Below are 20,184 nucleotides of genomic sequence, written 5' to 3'. Positions count from 1 at the left end.
AGCATATCACGTGACAGGCCCTACCCAATTGGCTGAGGTTTTCGAAAAGGAACAGTTAAATTTGTAATTGGGGTTATGTGAAGCTGTCTGTGGGCCACCACACAACCACAAACCCAGGCTGGGAGAAGTCACGGCAGTGCAAGAGAGAGAGAAAGAAAAAGAAAGAGAGAGAGGGAGGAGGGGGGGAGTGGTGTGCTCGTTGATCTCAGTGCGAATCACCCGGATTGCTGAAACCACAACGACTTTTTTGCTCAAGTGCTGTTGTCTTTTGCGCAAGGGTAAGCATCAGTAAACCGCAGCCTGTCCACCACCTTCCACCGCCCTGTCTATAGTGCAAGGGGCATGCCATCCCAAAGCCCTATGGGGGTCTTTTTTCTGGAGAAGCGGCAAGTTAAATGTAGGTGTCCAGTGTGTTGTAAGACTGGGATGGTGAGGAGTGAGGGGGGACGATGCATAGAGGTGAACAGAATTTGGTTGTGGTTGAGTGGATGTTGGTCAGACGATGAGTGCAGAAAATGTGTTTCGTTTAATTCTTGAACATTAATTTTTATTTCCCTTTGCAGACCAAGGAGAGCTCAGAGTGGATTTAAAAACAAAGGCACTCACTGGCTTCAGAAAAGCGGCAGCGGTTCTCTTTTTGCAAGCACAAGCGTGCAGGCTGTCACTTTGTTGCAAGGAAGCCATGGCCTCCAACAGCATCTTTGAGTCATTTCCTTCGTACCAGTCATGCTTCGTGAGGGGTGAGTGTTGGGGGTGTGCAGACCTCATACAGCATTCATGCAGACTGGGGTGTCTGCAAATGGGGTGCAGTCTGGGCAAAGGGTCTGTGTAGGGGAGTACACTGGAATGCAGGGCTGCAGATTTATTTATTTATATGTGCTGGGTCCTGTGGCTGGAGTCTTCTGAAATCCTGTGGCTGATTGACTCTTGTGGAAACCACAGCTTTGTGGGTATGTGGGTAGGAGCTCTTTCTAACCTCCAGCCACACTAGAGCAGGCTGAGAGCTGCATTGGCAAAGTCTGACTGCCCTGTCCGGGGCAGGGCTCAGCCTGCCAGACTGCTGACCTTCCACTAAACTTTGTCAGCAAAGCTTCAGGGGAGATGATAAAATCACTAAAGCAGTCCTAGGAAATTTCAGTGTCTGGTTTTGTCGTCACTTAAAGGGGGTCCAGCTCATTGCAGGTCTAATTGAGGAATCGTCTAATAAAATAATTAAATACTTTTGTTTTTTGACGTTGATATGACAGTCCTGAACACGAAGTCATTAGACTCGTTTGTTTTGCGAGCTGTCAGTTCCCAATCTTTACTACAGTTTTCATGGGAACAGAGTTCAAATTCATAGTACTAGAATGAATTACAGAGTGTGTGTTGTGGCACCTTGGTCTGATCCCAGGTACTAATGCACATTGTGTAGTAAACTTAAAGAATCAACCATTATTTTGCTTTCAAAGCATATGGGCTTCTGCTGTGTGCTGCAAACAGTAGAACAGGGATTCTTACGCGGGTCCACAAAGGAGCATTGAGGAGCATTAGAGACTGTTTCAAAGAAAATGAGGTCTACACAGCTCTATTCCACAGAATTGCAAGGTATGCATGTTTCTGCAAAAATAAATTCATGTTCATCTGCATTTCAAGGGAGTATCTTCCTCTCTCATTTCCTGGCTAAGGTGTGCTCTATCTGCCTCCCTGGAAGCAGTTTTGTAAATTGTTGGGGCTGTGCTGCTGCCTCAGATGCATCTTTATTCAAATGTCTTTTCATGAGAATCGGGAATAATCTGGATTGACACTGGAATTAAATTTGTAATTATTCATATTTAGAACAATTTAAATGGAATTTCTCCTGAAGAAACAAAAATGTGCAAAACTAAATTCCCAAGTTGTAGACCGATAGAAAAATGACCACAATGTGCTAGCTGTGTGAGATTGATATGACTGTGGTTTGCTAGTTTGAAAATGTAATAAATAGGCATGCAACACTGTTAGAGAGAAGGAAGAGGAGTAAGAAAAACAAACCAGAGTTAAATTCAGCTATGTGATTATATTTTCCCAGAATAGAGTCTTGCTCATTCTCAGGATAAGAAAAATAAGTCACATTTCCACTTATTTGAAGACTGATGGTCAATTTATTTCTAGTTCTAGTACAGAATGAGGGACCAGGGAAGTCCTGATGAAAAGTATCTTTGCTTCTGGATCCCAATTGCTGGTGTCCCTCACACCCCAAAAGACCTTTGTGCTCAAGGTCTGAATATAGGACTTTCTTTTACCCTGAGAGAAAGGGTAAGTAAAATTATGTCGCAGTCATTTATTACTACATACCTTACAATAATTAACTTAATTTGCAGTGGAGTGGAGCTGTTTATCTCCAGTTCATAGTCTGTGTTTACAGTTAGTTAAAACCCCACTATCATACCCAGTGGAAAAATGAAGTAAAAATGTAAACATCCACTGTAACAAATGCACAAATAATAATTCTCACACCTGAAGAAGGCCCACGGCTGAAATGTTGTTTTTTTTCTTCTTTTTTTTCAGTATGGAATAAACCTATTACTTGTTCCTTTGCAGCCTACACATGCTGACGCAGCTACCCACCTGAACTAATAATAATTCTTATTCTTATTAAAGAAATGCACAGTAAAACATGCGGAAGATACGTTTTAATACAAATTTCTGAAAATGCGCACCAGGGAAACTATTCAATTTGTCTCGTACACCTCTGAATTGTTTGGTCTTTCTATTTAAAAAAAAACAAAGCTAAAAGCCCTGCACAGTCAGCATTTTTGAATCTCTTGCAGTTTGGGAGCACAGGGCTTCTCCAAGTTCTGCATTTGTGTATTATACCTAATACTCGTACCTACGGTACCTACAGTACCTTCTACCTACCTATACTAACACTGTTGTTCATTGCTTCACAGTCACCTTTCATCTGTATTGTAGTAGACTTTGTATCTCTCTATAGAAAAAGTTAAAGGACAAGTACATGTTCAAACACTTCAGTGTTTACACTGTTTTTTTTTTATTTTAGCTTGTTTATTTCACACTTTTAACTGTGTTTTGCACAGGAAATTAAGCTGTTCAGAGGCTGTTGAGGAAAACCAAAATTGACTTACAGAGGTCTTACAGAAGACACAATGTGTGCTTTAACACAAAGCATCAGCACAGCATTTTTGCTCCTGAGCTTAATTGATACATCATTTTTTTATGTCAAATGCATAATTAAAGGTGCCCACTCTGCAAGTGTGGAAAATGAAGGTAAAAAAATCTTATGCAGTTTGTGAATCTCAGCTAAGTTTAATATGGAAAAAATTGAATAAACTGCATGCTGGAGTTGGGAAAAGGCATGTAAAGATTCTTAGCATTTGTTGTTTGTTTATTTATGTCACTGCTTCGAATACATTTGCTCTGTTTTTGGAGTGTCCAGATGGAGAGCTGATGGCGTCATTTTGTGTGCTGGTGTGTCAATATCCTGCCACAGAGAACACAGAGTTCTGCTCACCGGGCTCAGGCTACAGGGCACTGGTAAAGCATTTTTACTTGCCTCTCCCCTCTACTACAAGGTGCAGGGGTAATAAATGAGCACAGTCTGACAAACATTGCTCCTACTATGCACGTCTTAGATCTCCACACACAATTTGTTTTAAAATGCCAGTGTATTCTCTACTTTCCTCCAAAATACAGTTTAGGTCTATAAAGGCTATGATCTGCAGTCTTGAAGTCACATTGTTTCATTCTATTAGTATACCTCAGTTCAGATTACATTTACACTTGAGACAATGCCAAGTTTCCCATGCAGCCATTTGACTGTTCTGTGAGTAAGAAGGCTGAGCTAAATCAAAGGAAAATAGCAGTGCATTGTGAAGAGCATCACAGTGCAGAAGTAACTGGGAAGAGGCATGGTGCTTGCTATGTCATGGCACTGCCTGGTGATATACAAGGGTGCACAAGAAATAGTATGAGCTCATTTGAAGCTTAATGACCCATCATACAAAACGCAACACAGAGGGAAATAGGTACCTACATAAAAAACAAAAGCAGGGTGTTAATTAGTGCCCTCCTTGTTTGTGATGCAACGTGGGACTTTTTTCATGTACTGAGGAGGCATTGATCTGTAAAACACAGCTGCATTCTTCTTCTGGACTTGTATGTGCAGGTGAAAAGTACAGCAGTGATATTGTTGCAGGGCCATGAGGATGCAGAACCAGGAATGTTGTGGATAAAAAGCTTTAATTTTGTAAAAAAAAAAAGTTGCACGGCTGGCTTGGAGTGATATGTAGACACCTGTTGAGTTAGATACTGTTTTGAATTGTCATCAAAGGTAGATCTCCAAGAGCCTGATTCACCCAATAATACACTGCTTCAAAACCAGTACCACACCAAGGAGAATATGAAAAGTACTCAACAGATTTGGTCAGTGATGTTACCACAACAGTCTTATTTTATACATTTAGTTGATTTATATTTTGCTACAATTCCCTCAGATTTGGTAGATGATTATTTCTATAATATCTTTCATGCATAAAGTCAGCCTTTTGATTATAGTGTCATGGTCCTGCTTACAGTGGATTGTGATCCTGGATTGTGCAAGCACAGTCATCTACTTCTTACTCACATCGAGTACAGCTTGTTAATTGTGTCTTGAAACCACCTGTTAGAATCCTCTGTTTCTAGAATGATGTCTGCAGTATTTGTCTGAAATAAACATGTGTCAGTATTCATATGGTTTGAAACTGAAAGTGATCCAAGACTATCAATGAACAATGAGCTGCAAAGACCTAAATGATTTGACAGCATTTTTCAAGGAGAAAGCTTGCATGTATAACCCACTTTGGTATTCCATTTCTGAACTCCATTAGCTAACCAAGTCAGGCTGGTCTCCATTTCCTCCTGCCCCTGCGTGTTGTGAGGAATGCTGGAAAGCTGGACCAAGTCTAGTTTGTCCTGTGCTGGAGATGCTGGTCAGCAGTTCTCTGGACATAGCAAAGTAATTAACATTTTCCCCTTGCATATCAGTTCAGCTGCTGTTTCCTTGTTGAAACCAAGTCACCCAGATCACTAGGGAACACTTGCAACCCTAGCAGCTATGAAAATAATCAACTCTTGGTATAATTGTTCTCTGTTCCATATTTTTATCCAGTGTTTATTTAGAAACGTCCACAAAGGGTGAATTTTATTCAGATTTCTTTCTTTTCGATCCACAAAATGTCATCCAAATTTACGGTCCTCTCTTTGCATTCCGCAAATGGATGGACGAGGAAGGACAGACTAATTCAGCTGTCCCTCGAGATTCGACGTTATCACCCCAAGCAGCACTTTCAGAAGGAAGCCCATAACTCTTGTTTTTAGATTTAGAAAAAAACACTTTCAAAACTTTTTGGTAGAAAAAATTCCTTTCTGTCTGTAGTGTCAGAAAGCTCATATATTAATTTGAGTGTGGTAGACCACAAAGGATATGGGCCTAGTGTATCGTACTGAGCCAGGGGCTCACTTACATTCCCTGCCCAGGAAGTCAAGAGAGATTCTCCTGTTTTTAAGATGCACAAATACTCCCATACCCCTTTCATAGCCCCTTCAAAGCTGAATAAAGTAAAATATTTGACATTGCCTCATACAGCCAACACATTTTTGTACAAAACATGATCAAAGGAGTTTTGGGTGTGTTTACTTTTAACTGTAACTATCAGCTACTGCTCTAGCTGTAAGAATTAGTTACTCAATGCAGGGTTTCTTGGAAATCATCAAACTTTTTTTCCCTCTAGTTAGTTCTATTCTGTAACGAATCAGCAAAAACCTCATCCTTTCTGTCCTTGTCCTATAGTTCTGCTAGAGGTCAGCTTCTAAAGACTGAATGAATTTTAGTTTGTGCATTTAGTTCAAGCTCAACTTACTCTTCAAATGAAAGAAATGTATTCTGTGATGTTAAGATGAAGGTTGTAGCTCAGGTCAGGTATCTTAACAACTGTGGTTTCCACTGCAGCAGCAGAACACAGAATCCAGTCTTTGATATCTCATTTCTATCACAGCAATGCAGTACATAACCATGTTTGTAATGAAAGATTGAAGAAGTTACCTCATTGATGAAAAAAGGCAAGCTGAGAGTGTGGAGTCATAACAGGTTCACTGTTGACCCTTGTTTCTTGTGGTGGGAGGGCTCTAACTCCAATCCTGCTCCCCCCCCTCCACATGCCCAAATCATTATCATCTCTGGCGCATGCTGGCCCTGGGCCCTATTTCTCAAACTTGCTCCTTGAGAAGAGGTATAGATCTCTATTGGCTAACCTAACTTACTGTAAGCATGTCAGTTTTCAGCTGGCAGTGCTGAGTTCCTTTATTGAGTTTCCTGTCTCAAGGACCACAGCACAGTGTCCTTATCTATTGGATTTTCTGCTGCTCAGGTTCCAGGGATGCCTTACTGTAACTTGCTGACACCGAGGACTCTTTGTATTGAATGCAATGACTCTTACACCGTTCTGTAATATTGAGCACTGCCTCTCAGGATGTAATCTGCAGCCAGGAGTATTTAATCTTCATTATTAAAGAGCAGGACAGCACTGGAGAGAACACATAGTGAAAATTTTAACACTTATTTTTGGGAGCTGAGAATGGAGTGTATCATAAGAAAGAGAAAAGAACAGAGCCAGTGCTTATGCCTGACAAGGAAGTGTATCTGAGTTGGGGAAAAAATGAGAATGGCATTCTAGTGACAGTATTCATTTGACAATGGAGTATCTCAGAGTTAAAATTAAGGTCAGAATGGAGTGTTGCTGAGTCAATATTGAGAACTAAGATGAAGTGTAGCAATGCTAAAGTCTGAATGGAGTGTTCTGGCATGTGTGTAGCAATTTTGGTGCCAATAGGATCTCACAGTATTTTACATATAGGAAGAGGACCCATGTGATCTGCAAAAGTGGTGCAACAGCTGGCTGGGTGGGCAATCATTTTGCACCATCACCCCACCACCCAGAAGACCAGGTAGAGAAACTGCTTCACCAATTGATTTAAGGGGGAACTTTTGCACAGATTATACAAGCCCTGAATTTATTGAGGATACCAGGGTCAAAATCCATACTTTTGTGAACAGTGCAAAGGAATCTTTAATTGACCAAGTAGCTGAGACCTCATTTGAAAAATGACACCTCCTACAGCACAGTATTCCCAGTCACAATACTGAGATAGATACAGATGCTGAGACAGTGGTTTGAAATCCTTGTTCAGAGAGAAGAACACAACCCATGTTCTGTAATGCAGAAAATCTAGATTTTCCTTAGAGGTTTCCAACTTTATTAATAAACAGTCCCAGCTTTGCATATTTTCTCTATCTGATGAGATGAGGTTACAAGGTGGTAATAATACTATCCACGTGAGAAAGCATTACTTGTGTTTAAATTTCCTGTTGTTTAAACTGGATATAGGGATATGTATCTGTGCTGTTGTTAGATTAATCATGTAATGTCTTTTCTCTTAGAGTGATGCTTTATTGAACACCCCAAGAATTGAAGCAAGGGAATATGGGCTTGATAAAGCAGAGAATGGGCTTCAAATGAGCTGAGGTGTGTGCTCTGGTAACATACAGATGATGGAATTCTGTAGGTGGGACTCAACTATTTGGGAATTCTGTTGTGCTGGTTTCCATGGCCTTGAATTTCGGAGAATCGGCAGCACTAATAGGGAGAGATTGAGTTTGTCAAGAGATCAAGAGATACTCTAGTCACTTCCGGGAATATCTTGGACTCGGGCCACTCCAGCCTACGCTGCACATACTCCAGGGAGAAATTAAAGTCCACCAATGGAGCCTGTTACACCTTGATGGCACAAGTGGCAAGAGCTGAGATTAATCCCTTAAATAGCCGTTCTGTGACAGTTGATTACTGAGATCCTTAACAGGCAATCCAATGAGAAAGATGATGTCAACAGCTTCCTGTCATGCATTACCTTTCTGATGCTCTGATATTTGAAATAGAAAAAGTTCAAGCCAAAAGAATGCTACTCAGCCTATATTCCTCATCTGTTAGCTAAGGGCTAAGATCTGAAAGCCTCATCACTCTGTTATGTTGTAACTTTCAGGATCCCAGTAGCTGTGAGGCCCTAGACCTGAAAGGCAAATTATTCCACACACCTACACCTTTCTAGGAAGATGTGTCTTCTTCTGTAAGGACTGAATATATCTCTTCCTGCAGCTCCCAATCTCACCCTAATAGCCCTGATCTAGTCTAAAGTAGCACCAAGAGTTGTCAAAATAAGTTTTATGTAAGTCAAGCATTGGTAAATTACTTGTTTTTGCAAAGTATATTGATATACAAGCTCATTTGATTAATCTAGGTGAATTTAACAATAGCATTGACTTATCATAGCATATTTTTTCTGTGTTCTTCAAAGTTTTCAAGATATTTGCAATGTGCTTTACCGTATTGGACCATGGAATTATCCTGCTATATATTATGACCATATTTCATGGTCAAATGTAGTAAATGAGATCTGTGTTGAAACTATGAGAAACCAGGGAAAAACTATAGATATTAACATGATGAAAATACTACAGTCCCAAGGTATTATTATCAAAAAGCAAACATAGCATTTCTTTATAATGCTCTGAAATCTTTGTTTCATTTGTGACAAACAAATGTTTCATTTGTTCTTAATCTGTGTCTTTAAACAAGTATAATTACTGTATGTGACTGTCTATGTTTTTAGTACAGACTGCAGTACATTTCTGTTTCATTTAAATGAAGGTTTATTTTCAGTGATAAGATGTGAGACTTTTTTTTTCTTTGTATGCTTTTTCAAAGTACAAACATTTCTTTGTGCCTGTGGTCGCAATCTTGTGTCTGTGCCATCGTGGATATGATGTTATGCAAAGCATTTCCAGGTAATCGGGGAGTGGGATGTTGTGTGTGCAGATGTACTAGTTTATTAGATCAGCTGCAGCACATTTCAGGGACTGACATGGGTGGTGGTGTCTCTGGGATACAGTACAGATTATTGAAGATGCAGACCAGATTATATTCAATTTCTGATGCTTTTAAATTCTATCTAGCAGAATATACTATGAATATCTATACTATGTATAGATGAAGACAGGGTGAGCATTTTACAGTACTAAAAAAAGATACAGATGTTTTAGGAATTATTCAGGGAAAGGGAATGGTTATCACTGTGGCCAAGGCTGGACTTCATTGGACTTCTTCAGAATATTGAATGGAATAAACGACACTGCTGCCAGTGAATATTTAACACCAGAATGTGCCTGTGTGTGGTGTTGGTGGACCAGTAAGTGGCACTCACCCCTCTGGTACCAGAAAATACCAACCAATACCTCAGTATAAAGACCAGTGTAAGATGAGACATTAATCCAAGGTCCTTGCTGCTTGAACATTGAAGATCTCAAGGCTTTGTGATTTATAGGTTGTTTGTTAACTCTGGTGTCCTGGGCTTAAACAACATGGCACACCTAAAGCCCCCCCCCCCCTTAATTCCACCAGTGATATGATTTTTCACTTCTTCATCTGAACATCTGTCCAGTGGTACAGACTGCTATTGGTGTGATGTCCCATTGGTATAGACTGGGTAAAGCACATCACGCATGACTTCACTGGAGAGGGTGCTGCACTTTATACCTACCACTGGAGACTCCCTTCTGTATTACATTACAGCCAGGGGTCTCAAGAGCAAACCCAGAAAGAGTGGGTGCCAATGGTGCAGAAAACTGTTCTTCTCTCAGAACCTGTTAGATGAACTGCAAGAATGGCACCCATTGTTTGCAGAGATAAGCTCTGGCTCCCCTGCAATCTTGTATTGGGTAAAGCAGTTAGAAAATGGATGGAAGAACAAAATAATAGGATTATAAAAATCCTTTAAGATTATATTGGGAAAAATGAAAACGCTATGGAATGTTTAACTAGGGCCACTTTTGAGTCTCCAAATTTTATTATTTTTTGAATTTTAAGACTGAATAGGAGTTTTTATGAGTAAATGTTATTGTATGCCTCAGTACACATACCTGAGCAAGTAGAAACAGGGTCTCACTATTCAGAAAGTCAGCGTAGAGGAATGATGGTCATTCCTCACTTTTGCAGTGTAGAATGATTGAGGAAAACAGTGCAAAAATGTAAGATTGTTAAACTTCAATGAAACCTTGCACTTGCTAAACAAAGTTTATAAAAACTAAAAAAAAAATTCTCTGGATTACTGGTTTAAAAAACTTTAAGTACTGCTTTGTTTGACCTACAATTCTTCACATAATCAATTCAAGGGGTGAAAAAACAGAAAATGCTGCAGTAATGACCCCAAAAGCTGTATGAAAGAAACAAAAAGAAGTTTACCACAAATTAGAGTCCAGGGGACCACAGGGCCATGTGTGATTAGAGCAGTTTTCTCACCAGTCACAGGGATGGAATCTCTAATTGTACCATCCAGCTGCTTGTATGACATTGTTTCAACATTAATCACAGCTCACTCGTCTCATTCCACCACGTCACAAACCTAACGAGAGCATCCTCTGATATAGATCTTATCCTTACTCCCAAGGAATCTTTGCTGTTTAAAAAAACCCACTTGATTATTTTTTCTACTTAAAATTGCCTGTTTTCATTCCAGGTAAATTGTGGCATTTCCACGTTTTTACCATGTTTTGAAACAATTTCCAACACTTGGCTATGGTAATAGTCATACCTCACTTAATCATACTAATTTTCTAATTGAACCACTGAAATATCTCAGCTATTATCATGGACTACATTAGTAAAAAAAGTGTAAATCTAGCAAGGTAAGCCATGGAAAACCACAGTAAAAATGAGTGAACAGAAATACTAGACACAAACCAATGTGGTGGATTAAGATCAGCTTATATTTCAATGTGTGAATAAATTCAGAGTGAATCTGGATTCAATATGGAGTAGGTTTGGATTTATTATGGATTCAATATGGAGTTGAAGTGCATCCAGTGTGACTGTAATGTGCTGGCAATATGATTTCTGTATGCATTCTGTAGCTGAAGAGGATTAAAACTGGCATTAGTGCAGAGGCTTTGCTGCACAGCTCAGTGTCATTGCTGACAGTTAGGGGAGCCGGGGGGCCTGAGGGGAGGGCTCCTTGCAAAACGGTGAAACCACAGCATGTTGTTGCCGGGGACTGATAAGCGTTATGGAGGCCCCTGTGAAGCTTCCGTTCATGACACTCCTGGCCTGCTTTAGTCTCTCTTTCCTGTCAACAGCCGCTCAGGAGCTGCATTGGCAGTTACCATGTCTGGCTTCTGAATTTGGCAAAACACTGGCAGCAGTTATTGGTTCACAGCTCTAACTCTCTCTAACGCACGTCCTGAAAGCAGCTTTCACTCTCTTCCTTCCTCATCCTACTCGGTGTTTGCCTGTGTGATGAACATTTTTTGATCAGATATATTTATATAGTGGAATAGCTGGTTTCCAGGTTTGTTTACAGGAATGTGCAACTAATCTCTGCTATTTTTACAGCTTCGCTGTGGGGAACATTTGAGCCCCACATATGGCTTCACAGCCCAGAGGTAGAGAAACTATTATTTCAGTACTGTAATACTATTATCAGGGCTGACAATGAGGGAGAATGTGGTGTCTTACTGTGAGTACTGAAATGACAATGAAAAATGAATGTTTTCATTCAGTATTAAGATTAGAATGGAGAAGTCCCAGTGTTGGTTTTAATGCACAGGCTGAAAAGCAGAATCTGCAGAAAAAAAGGTCTTTCAAAATATTTTTTTTCTCCTTCTGCTTAGTTAATGTGAGTGTTAGTTAAAGTTTTACAGCTGAATACAACACTTTATTTGTATTAGTACAGTATTTAATTCCTGGAACAACACAAGCAAATGCAGAATGTGCACTTGCAGAAAACCATTGAAAACCGTTTCAGTGAGGCCGAGGTGCTGGGTGAACAGGTAACCTGCAATCAGTGCAGTACTGGGTTCTAACAGTGGGTGTCGCTCAGGCTGCCTGGCACTGCACTTACAGTACTTTGCATGTTGGTTAGTAAGTGTGGGTAAAGAACAAGCCACAGTCACCGCGCTGCCACCACAGCCTGCCCGCTGTCACTGATAGGGCCCAGTGTGGCCACAGCACCACCAGACCCAGGCCACAAGACCCACTGATGGAATACAACACCCCCCCACACCTCCTGCAAGCGGCTTCTGCTATCTGTGCAACTGCCAGACTGACACAGTGGCAGGCAGTGAATGGAGGCTTGTACAGACACAGTGGCTCTCAGTCTCCATTACTTTGGGCTGCAGGTTCAGGAGGTTTAGAGACTAAAAATGAAAAGGGCAAAAACTGATTCTTCAACAGAGAAATGTATCCATAAAGATAAGAAAATAGGTTTAAGCACATTGGGATTTTAGTTGCAGTTCTAGTATAGTCAAAGGAGAAGCAAATCACTAAACTGCAGACTATGTAATCAAACAAAACACAAATCTAGGAAAGGGAGGACTTTTATATGTAAAATATTAAAAACTGAGTGTGGAATTCTCTTCGACAAAGCCCTTAAAAATATTGCCATGAATAAATTGACATTCATTATCATGAATAAAACGCTTGACACAAGTAGAGAGAGGACGATACTCATACTGTAGCAGCAGGTGATGTTTATTGGTTGATATCAGCAACAGTAGAGCAGAGCAGTTAGAAGCAATCCCCCTGTCAGACATCGGATCCCTGTGTCCTTGCTGTAAATCCAGTTTATCTGCTTTCAATTGCTCTCATTTGTTATTCTTAGTAAATTTCCTATTATGCAAAGTGTGTGTAGCTTGGTTCTGGAATGTAACCCTCAAAAACAGCTTTCTTAAGAGTCACAACCCGTAAATGAGCAAATGTAAGCAGTGGTGGGTTGCAGGGATGTGTTTTAGGCCAGTTGTCCTTAATGATTTGTTTCAATGATTACATTCTGACGTATTTGGCAAACAAAATTTTACAGATGATAGAAAAATAGGGGGAGTGGCAAACACAGAAACAGAAGCAATAAAATTGCTAAAAGATTTAGAAAAGATATGGACTGGGAAGACACCTGGTAAGTGAAATTCAACAATGGTAAGTGTGAAGTTAACTACAGTGGTAGTAGAAAGATACTAAATACATACTACATGGATGTTTCGGATTTGCAGTGAACTATTCATTGCAATGTTTCCTAACATTTAAGTCAATGTAGGAAAGCAATAAAAAACTTCAATTATATGGCCAGCAGGCATATCACCCTGCAACGCACAACTAGCAACCCACTGAAGCTAAGCAGGTGTGAGTCTGGTCAGTACCTGGATGGGAGACCTCCTGGAAAAAACTAAGGTTGCTGCTGGAAGAGGTGTTAGTGGGGCCAGCAGGGGGTGCTCACCCTGTGGCTCATGTGGGTCCTAATGCCCCAGTGTAGTGAGGGGGACACTATACTGTAAACAGGCGCCATCCTTTGGATGAGATGTAAAACTCTCTGTGGTCATTAAAAATCCCCCGGCGTTTCTCGAAAAGAGTAGGGGTGTACCCTGGCGTACTGGCTGAATTTCCCATTGGCATTTATCAATCATGGCCTCCTAACAATCCCCTTCTATGAATTGGCTTCATTACTCTGCTCTCCTCCCCACTGATTGCTGATGTGTGGTGAGCGTTCTGGTGTACTATGGCTGCTGTCGCATCATCCAGGTGGATGCTGCACATTGGTGGTGGTGGAGGGGAGTCCACATTACCTGTAAAGTGCTTTGAGTGGAGTGTCCAGAAAATATAAGCTATATAAGTGTAAGCAATTATTATTATTATTACTTGGGACTACAGCAATAAGTTTGGAATTAATAAAAATAATATTACCAACATTCTCCCATTGTACAACACAACAGTAAGACTTTAGGGTATTTTGTTTTCTATTTTGTTCATAGTATAGAACACTGACTTAGAATGACCAATAAGACAAATTTGCAGCCTCAGGGGGACTTTCATTTGTCATACATGGAGAGTTTAAAGGAGTTCAGTCTGCAGTCTAGAACAAAGGAGAGCAAGAGAAGATTTGATTCAAGAACATAAAATCCTCATGGGGATTTATAGAGTCAACTCAGGGGACTGTTTCACACTAAATCGTTATTGTAGAGTTTAGGATGAACAATTGGAAATGGTTATTACAGAATAAGGTTTCCCTGTCAGGTTATTCTCAAGAAAAGGATGACATTTTAGTTTTACTTACCTACAAAACTACCAAATGAACAATATTGGCTGAATAGCCTTCTTTTGTTTGTATGTTCTTAATTTGAAAGTGCTTGCTCACTATGTAACTGACATGACATGTCTTGAATGCTGGAAAACATTTGAGTGTTACTTTTCTATTTTTAGAAAAAATAATAATATTCAAAAGGTAGCAAATTCTAAGTGACTTATGATATAATTTTCTACCTCTCCCACGAAGAAAGAAAGAATAGAAAAGGCATTTTTTAAAAGACAAAGTTTATCAAGATGTAAATGTTTCATGAAACAGAATATGAGGGAGATTGTAGGTGCTCAGATGTCCTGGTGGTGGCAGCAGTGAGTCATATTTCCACTACTGACACTGCTGAGCATTACTAACGGTCTGAATCACACATTCAAGCATGTAGTTGTATAAACAGTGGACCAGTGCTCAAGAAAGGGGGTGGGTGTAATTCCTTGAAAGAAATATAGGAGATCAGAAACAAAGCAATGTACAGTATGAGAGCTTTCTTCTTTTCTGTCCTTCCATCCATCCACACATTCTCACACTCACTACACCTTTTACCCAGTGACTTGGGGATTGACATGGGTCTGGAAATGCAGGTTTCCACCTCTGTCTCCTTTGGAAGTGTAATAGAATTTCGAATTCCTGGACACCCCATCAGATAAAATACGGTATGTGTGACATACAGTATAGACATATGACAAAATCCTGAGAAAACAGGCAATGAAACAATCAGATTTACTGTGGTGAACTTTCTTTAGTGCGTTCTATCCCAATCAACTAATAAAAGACTTGCTTTTTAAATAACACAAACTTGACAGAATGTTAATCCTCCAGGAGGAGTTTAATAATGGCGATTAATAACAATTTTAATAAGAAAACTTTTTTGGATTTGTCATACATTTATAAAATTTCAAATACAATTCATTTACAATTCATTTACAACTGTAAATAGTTGCCACATCAATTATCTTTGATATCAGTTCCAATGTTTTTTAATTTAATTTCAGGTCTTTAGATAGCTCAGTTGAAAATAAAAATCCTATTTGTAATGACAGCCTGGAGAGAATCCATTGATTTATAGCAGGGCATTTACTGGGGTGAATGAAGTGTGCGGTTCCTTGCTCAAGGAAACATCAGCACCTCCTAACTTGGGTTGGAGCTCTAACCTGTACTCCATACCGCTGCCCCAAAAGCCACAGAGGACAGAGTGGATGTGCTGTTTATGAACTAAGTTGTTTTCTCCTTTACTTTTAATGGAATCTAAGAAATGGTACAAACAAAAGGAGGCCATTTGGCCAATCTAGTCAATTTGGTAGTAAATAGGAAATTGATCCAAATATATCATCCAACCCATTCTTAAAAGAAGCCTGGTTACATCCTCTTAGTCACTCTCCTTAATTTGAGAACCAGTTGTTTTTCAGCATATGTCAGTAAATAAATCTTTTATTGTGTTTCAAATGTTTGTTTTCATAGTGAGATCAATATCGTGACCCTTCTACGCCTTCAGGTTATATCAAGTCATAGTGAGTGTCTTCGACCACAGTAGAAACAAAAAGAAACTGAATACCTTTCCTTGTGAAATCTGCATTGAGAAAAAACAGATAAAGAAGTCATTTGCAGGCTGATGAAAAGATCGAATTTTTTCTCAATTCAAAAGCATTCCATTAAGAATCCTATAGCACTACTGCTGCCCCATGGCTGACTTTTCCCTTATTCCTGGAGTAGATGGTAGGAATGCTGAAGAATGCCCATTCCCTGGCACAGCCTTCCCCCAGTGTCTGGACCATTCTTGGGTGATTAGTGCCACCTGTTAGAGAACTGTCTGGAAGCACACAGCCCAAAGTGTGAGCTATGCTTTAGTCACAGGGTATCCAGACATATCCTTCCCTCTTCACAAAAGGCACTAGTGCTCCACAGCTCCTAGTGTGTAATCCTGGGGTCACACTGTGATCAGTGTGTCTCTGCTCTCTGAGCCTTTAAGCCCTACAGCTGTAAGGACTGACATCCATTGCTACATTCCAACTGCCTATTCCAACAGGTTGGGTTTTGGGCTCTGACTCAGGTAGAGGGAGGCTCAAAGAAAAGGCAGACAGGCAGTGCGTCTGCTACTACACTGTTCAGTGCTGAAAAATATGACAGCACTATCTCATTGTGGAGGGCAGAGAGTCTGTCCTTAACTTATTTTCCATTCAGAAAAGCATTCAACTCAAAACACTCAGACATGAAAGGAGCTAAGAGGAAATTATTGCTGGAAACAGTTTCTTCTCAAGGTCTCTGTACTCTGCCAGTGTGAGCATGAACCTTGTGAAGAAGAGATAGAGGTTTTGGGCTGTGTGGATGTGGTTATGTGTGCCAGAGTCTGTGGCTGTGTAGTTGTGTGTATAGTAGAGGTTGTGGAGGGTGTGGATATAGTGAAGTGTGGCAGGGGCTGTGAGCATTGTAGTTGTATGTATAGTAGAGGTTGAAGGCTTTGTGTATTCTTGTGTGCGGTAGAGGTTGTGGGCTGTGTGGATTTGATTGAATAAGGTGCAGGTTGTGTTTTATTTTTAGTATGCGTGTGCTTGGTACAATAGGTTGTGCAGTTGTGTGTTTGGTAGAGGCTGTAAGCTGTATGGATGTGAATTGTAGGTTGTGGCTGTCTATGCCAGGGGCAGAGAGTTCTGTGGTTTTATTGTGCCAAGAATAGTGAGCTGTGTGTGGGTGTGCATCCCTGTAGCTGTGGACCATACATGTCCATTTAGAGCAGAAAAGGTGTGATTTTCATGCAGTATAAATAAGAGAAAATCTTATAATTAAATACAGGTTGTTATTTAATTTAGATGAAGACTTTGGAATTACAAATTCCCTATTACCACCAAGCTAAAAATGTGCAACACTAGGATGCTAATACTGCCTTTAGACTGAAGGATTGGGTCAGGGCTCTCAGGTGAAGATCACCTTGTCCACCAGAGGGCAATTTGAGCAGGACATGGATGTCCAAGTGGATATGTAGGAGAAATGAAGCCTACCTAAAGTGTCAAAATTGAAATTAACCACAACATAGAGTATCCTGATTTTAAATGCACAACATTTATAGTTAAGGCAGTGGCAGTCTCTATACTGGAAATATTTTGCCGTGAAAATAAAATGAAACACACTGGGACATGCAGATTGAAAATGGATGTATAAAGCTGTACATTAATTGTATAAAATAATAGAAAAGATTGGGCTGCGGTATTACATTTTTTGTATATTTGTTATTACACTGATCAAAGTTTTGTGAATGAATGAGGACTCTCTAGGATCATCATAATCTCAGAATTCAGCTAAGTGTTGTCAGAGAATTAATGGATACAGTATATTTCAGTTTTTTGTAGGTGCATCGCAGTATCAATAACGTATAAATCTCAGTATGAATAATGTCAGTATAAATAAAGTTGGATTTTTGATTGATCAATTGACTGATTGACTTGGAACAACAAAGTATCTGAAGCATCTAAAAATTGTAGGATGAGGTTGAAGTATTGAAGTATTAGATTGACAATAGTATGAGGTCACACCTAGAGAGGATCAGCACAGAATCCAATCTTGAGCAAAAATTCATTTTTGTACTATCACCTCCCTGAACAAACAAAATTTCAGGTTTTTTGTAGCACATTTTCTGTGTTCAGCTGAAAAAGGTCCCATACGAAAATCATTTTTACATAAGATTATAAATGTTACTGCTGGCAGCTGCAGACTTAGTCTTTAATCCTGTGCATGCCTGTTCTCTACTCTATCTCCTGTCACATCTCTCAAGTAACTGTCTCATATGCAATAAGAGTGGCATTATTACTTCTTCTGGAGTAATTAATCACTTTTCCACCCTTGGGGAAGACTGTTAACAATACCAGCACAAGTTTGCCAACGCAAAATATTAGAGTGAATCAGAGGCTGTTTCATTATTCGGATTTAGTGCCCCAGAAATAAAATTTAAAAATAAAATTAACTCTAATATTCACAATAACAATATCAATGACTTTCTATCTGTTCCCAAATATTGATTTTCACCCAATGTCCTGGGAACAAAATTGGCTTTCCCCATTCTTTTCGAGAAAATGTACTGGTTTAAGTTTGTACAAGACAGCCTACCTGAAGCAGATAACAGTTTGACTGGGACCCTGACAGTGCTGTAGCTGTGCTTATGCTGGCACAGTCTGAGTATAGAGTGAGACTTGGTCCCAGGGCTGTTAAGCCTCCTCATTATGAGACCCAAACCCACTCTGAAACCATTGCCCTGGATTGTAAGGGAACATCATGTGGTATCCTGGCAGGAGATCACAGAGCTGGATCCCTGTTTAATCTCCTAACTAAAGCTCAAACACAACAACTGAAATACAGGAAGAGACACTATATTAAAAACATTTTATTTTCTCTTTTAATTTTACATTAATAGCTGATTTCTCCACCATCAGAGCCTGTTTCCCAGTGCTATATATGCAGGCTGAGAGGGGTTCATTTGCCCTGTGGTCTTGGGGGTTGTTAATAAAGACCAGTGCACTGATCATATGGCAATACAGCCTCTGTAAATACAGCCCCTTCTACTACTCTGTGATTGGATGAGAGGAGGAAAAGGAGAAGAATATTATATCTGTAGCAGCAGTGAAAGTAGATTTTTGAGGCTCTTTTTCATAAATATCATACAATGAAACATTGGCAACTAGCATCAGATATGGTAAGGGCCACACCTGTCCAGAGCTGGCTGGGTTTTTTTAAAAGAATGTGCAGATCAACCGCAAAACAGATGGGATCACTTCCTCTTGGTTGTGAGATGCATCTTAGCACCCATCCAACATAATGAAATTTGCTATGTCTCCTACAGCAATTTTGCATCCTTTGGTATAATCATCAGACTCCCTTGTCTGTGTCTTCCCCAAGAGCTGAATAAGGCAGAAGACAGAATGCAACACCCTGATGAGCCCTTTTCTCCTCTGTTTTGTGCTATGTGGTGTACTGAGTACAGTTTTAGACAGATGCATTGTCATAACCTTCAATTATCTAATAGTGTTTTATACAGTTATTTAACTGTGCTTATTCGTCAGTGCTCTAAGTTCATTAGTCACTCATTAAACTCATTAAACCTTGCAAGCTGTTGCTTTAATGAGTTAACTAAGAAAGCTTATGTCTTCAACTGTAGCTGCCTGGGTCTCTGGGTCAGCATGAGGCTGATGTGGTAGTAGTATGTGTGCTCTGTGCACCTCCCATTGTGGTGTATCTGTGCTCCTGAGATACAGTAGTCCTGCAGCCTGGCCTGTCCATAGTCTGTTCTCCCTGAATGGGTAATGGCTTTCTGTGTTTAATCATTCTCCTTTGGTAGTTCACTCACCAATGTGGTGGATCACAAAACCAGTGCCAGGCCACACAAGAACATAGCAAACTTGCCTCTTGTCCCATAGTCCCAGGACAGTATCCCAGAAACACCATCTTCTGCACACTTTGTAAGTGAAATTCCATCCTAGTTTGATTTTTGTTCTGCAGCAAGAAGCCACCACCTAACTCAGCCACACATTAGTATGGCACAGTGGGCAGCCCCTCTTTGCACTCTTCCTCAAAACCATTTGAGTGGCTTCAGGGCTGTTTTCTTCATCCCTGTCCCTCCCCATTGCCACATATTGGCCATCAAAACCACAGAGCCTTCTCCATCTCCCCTCCTTTCCTCCCTCTTTCCAAGCCCTGCTTTTTCAGTCCCTCACAGCCCTGAATGAAGCATCATAGACTCGGTATGGTAAAGTGTCTCCACAAGCCTCTGCATCACACTTTTCAGAAAAATCCACACAAAAGGGAAACCTCGAGATTCTCTAAATGAAGTCTAGATTTCAGACTGTAGTGTTTCTGATATTCAGTGACTGAAGATTAATTCAAAGAAAGAACATACAATAAAACAGATATTTATCCCTTGTTGTTGAGATAATTGCTATTATGTTTTACCTCAATGGAACACCTTGGCTTGATTGACTGCTCTTGACTAGACGTTTATGTTTTTTAACATTA

At 40.1% G+C, this 20,184-nt stretch overlaps 1 protein-coding gene across 1 annotated transcript in view; it reads left to right on the top strand.

Annotated features, from left to right (window-relative positions):
• The first annotated feature begins 569 nt into the window (after window positions 1–569).
• runx1 (RUNX family transcription factor 1) overlaps window positions 570–20,184 on the top strand; it is a 66,292-nt gene continuing 46,677 nt past the window's right edge. Inside the window, exon 1 of the mRNA XM_088914768.1 lies at window positions 570–740. Within this exon, the coding sequence (XP_088770894.1) occupies window positions 683–740 (58 nt within the window). The 5' untranslated portion in view covers window positions 570–682. The remainder of the gene's footprint in view (window positions 741–20,184) is intronic.

This window comes from Atractosteus spatula, chromosome 4 (genome assembly GCF_055471065.1).
Source record: "Atractosteus spatula isolate fAtrSpa1 chromosome 4, fAtrSpa1.hap1, whole genome shotgun sequence".
Taxonomy (NCBI): domain Eukaryota; kingdom Metazoa; phylum Chordata; class Actinopteri; order Semionotiformes; family Lepisosteidae; genus Atractosteus; species Atractosteus spatula.
Note: the sequence above shows the minus strand (reverse complement) of the source record. Positions and strands in the feature narration are given on the sequence as shown.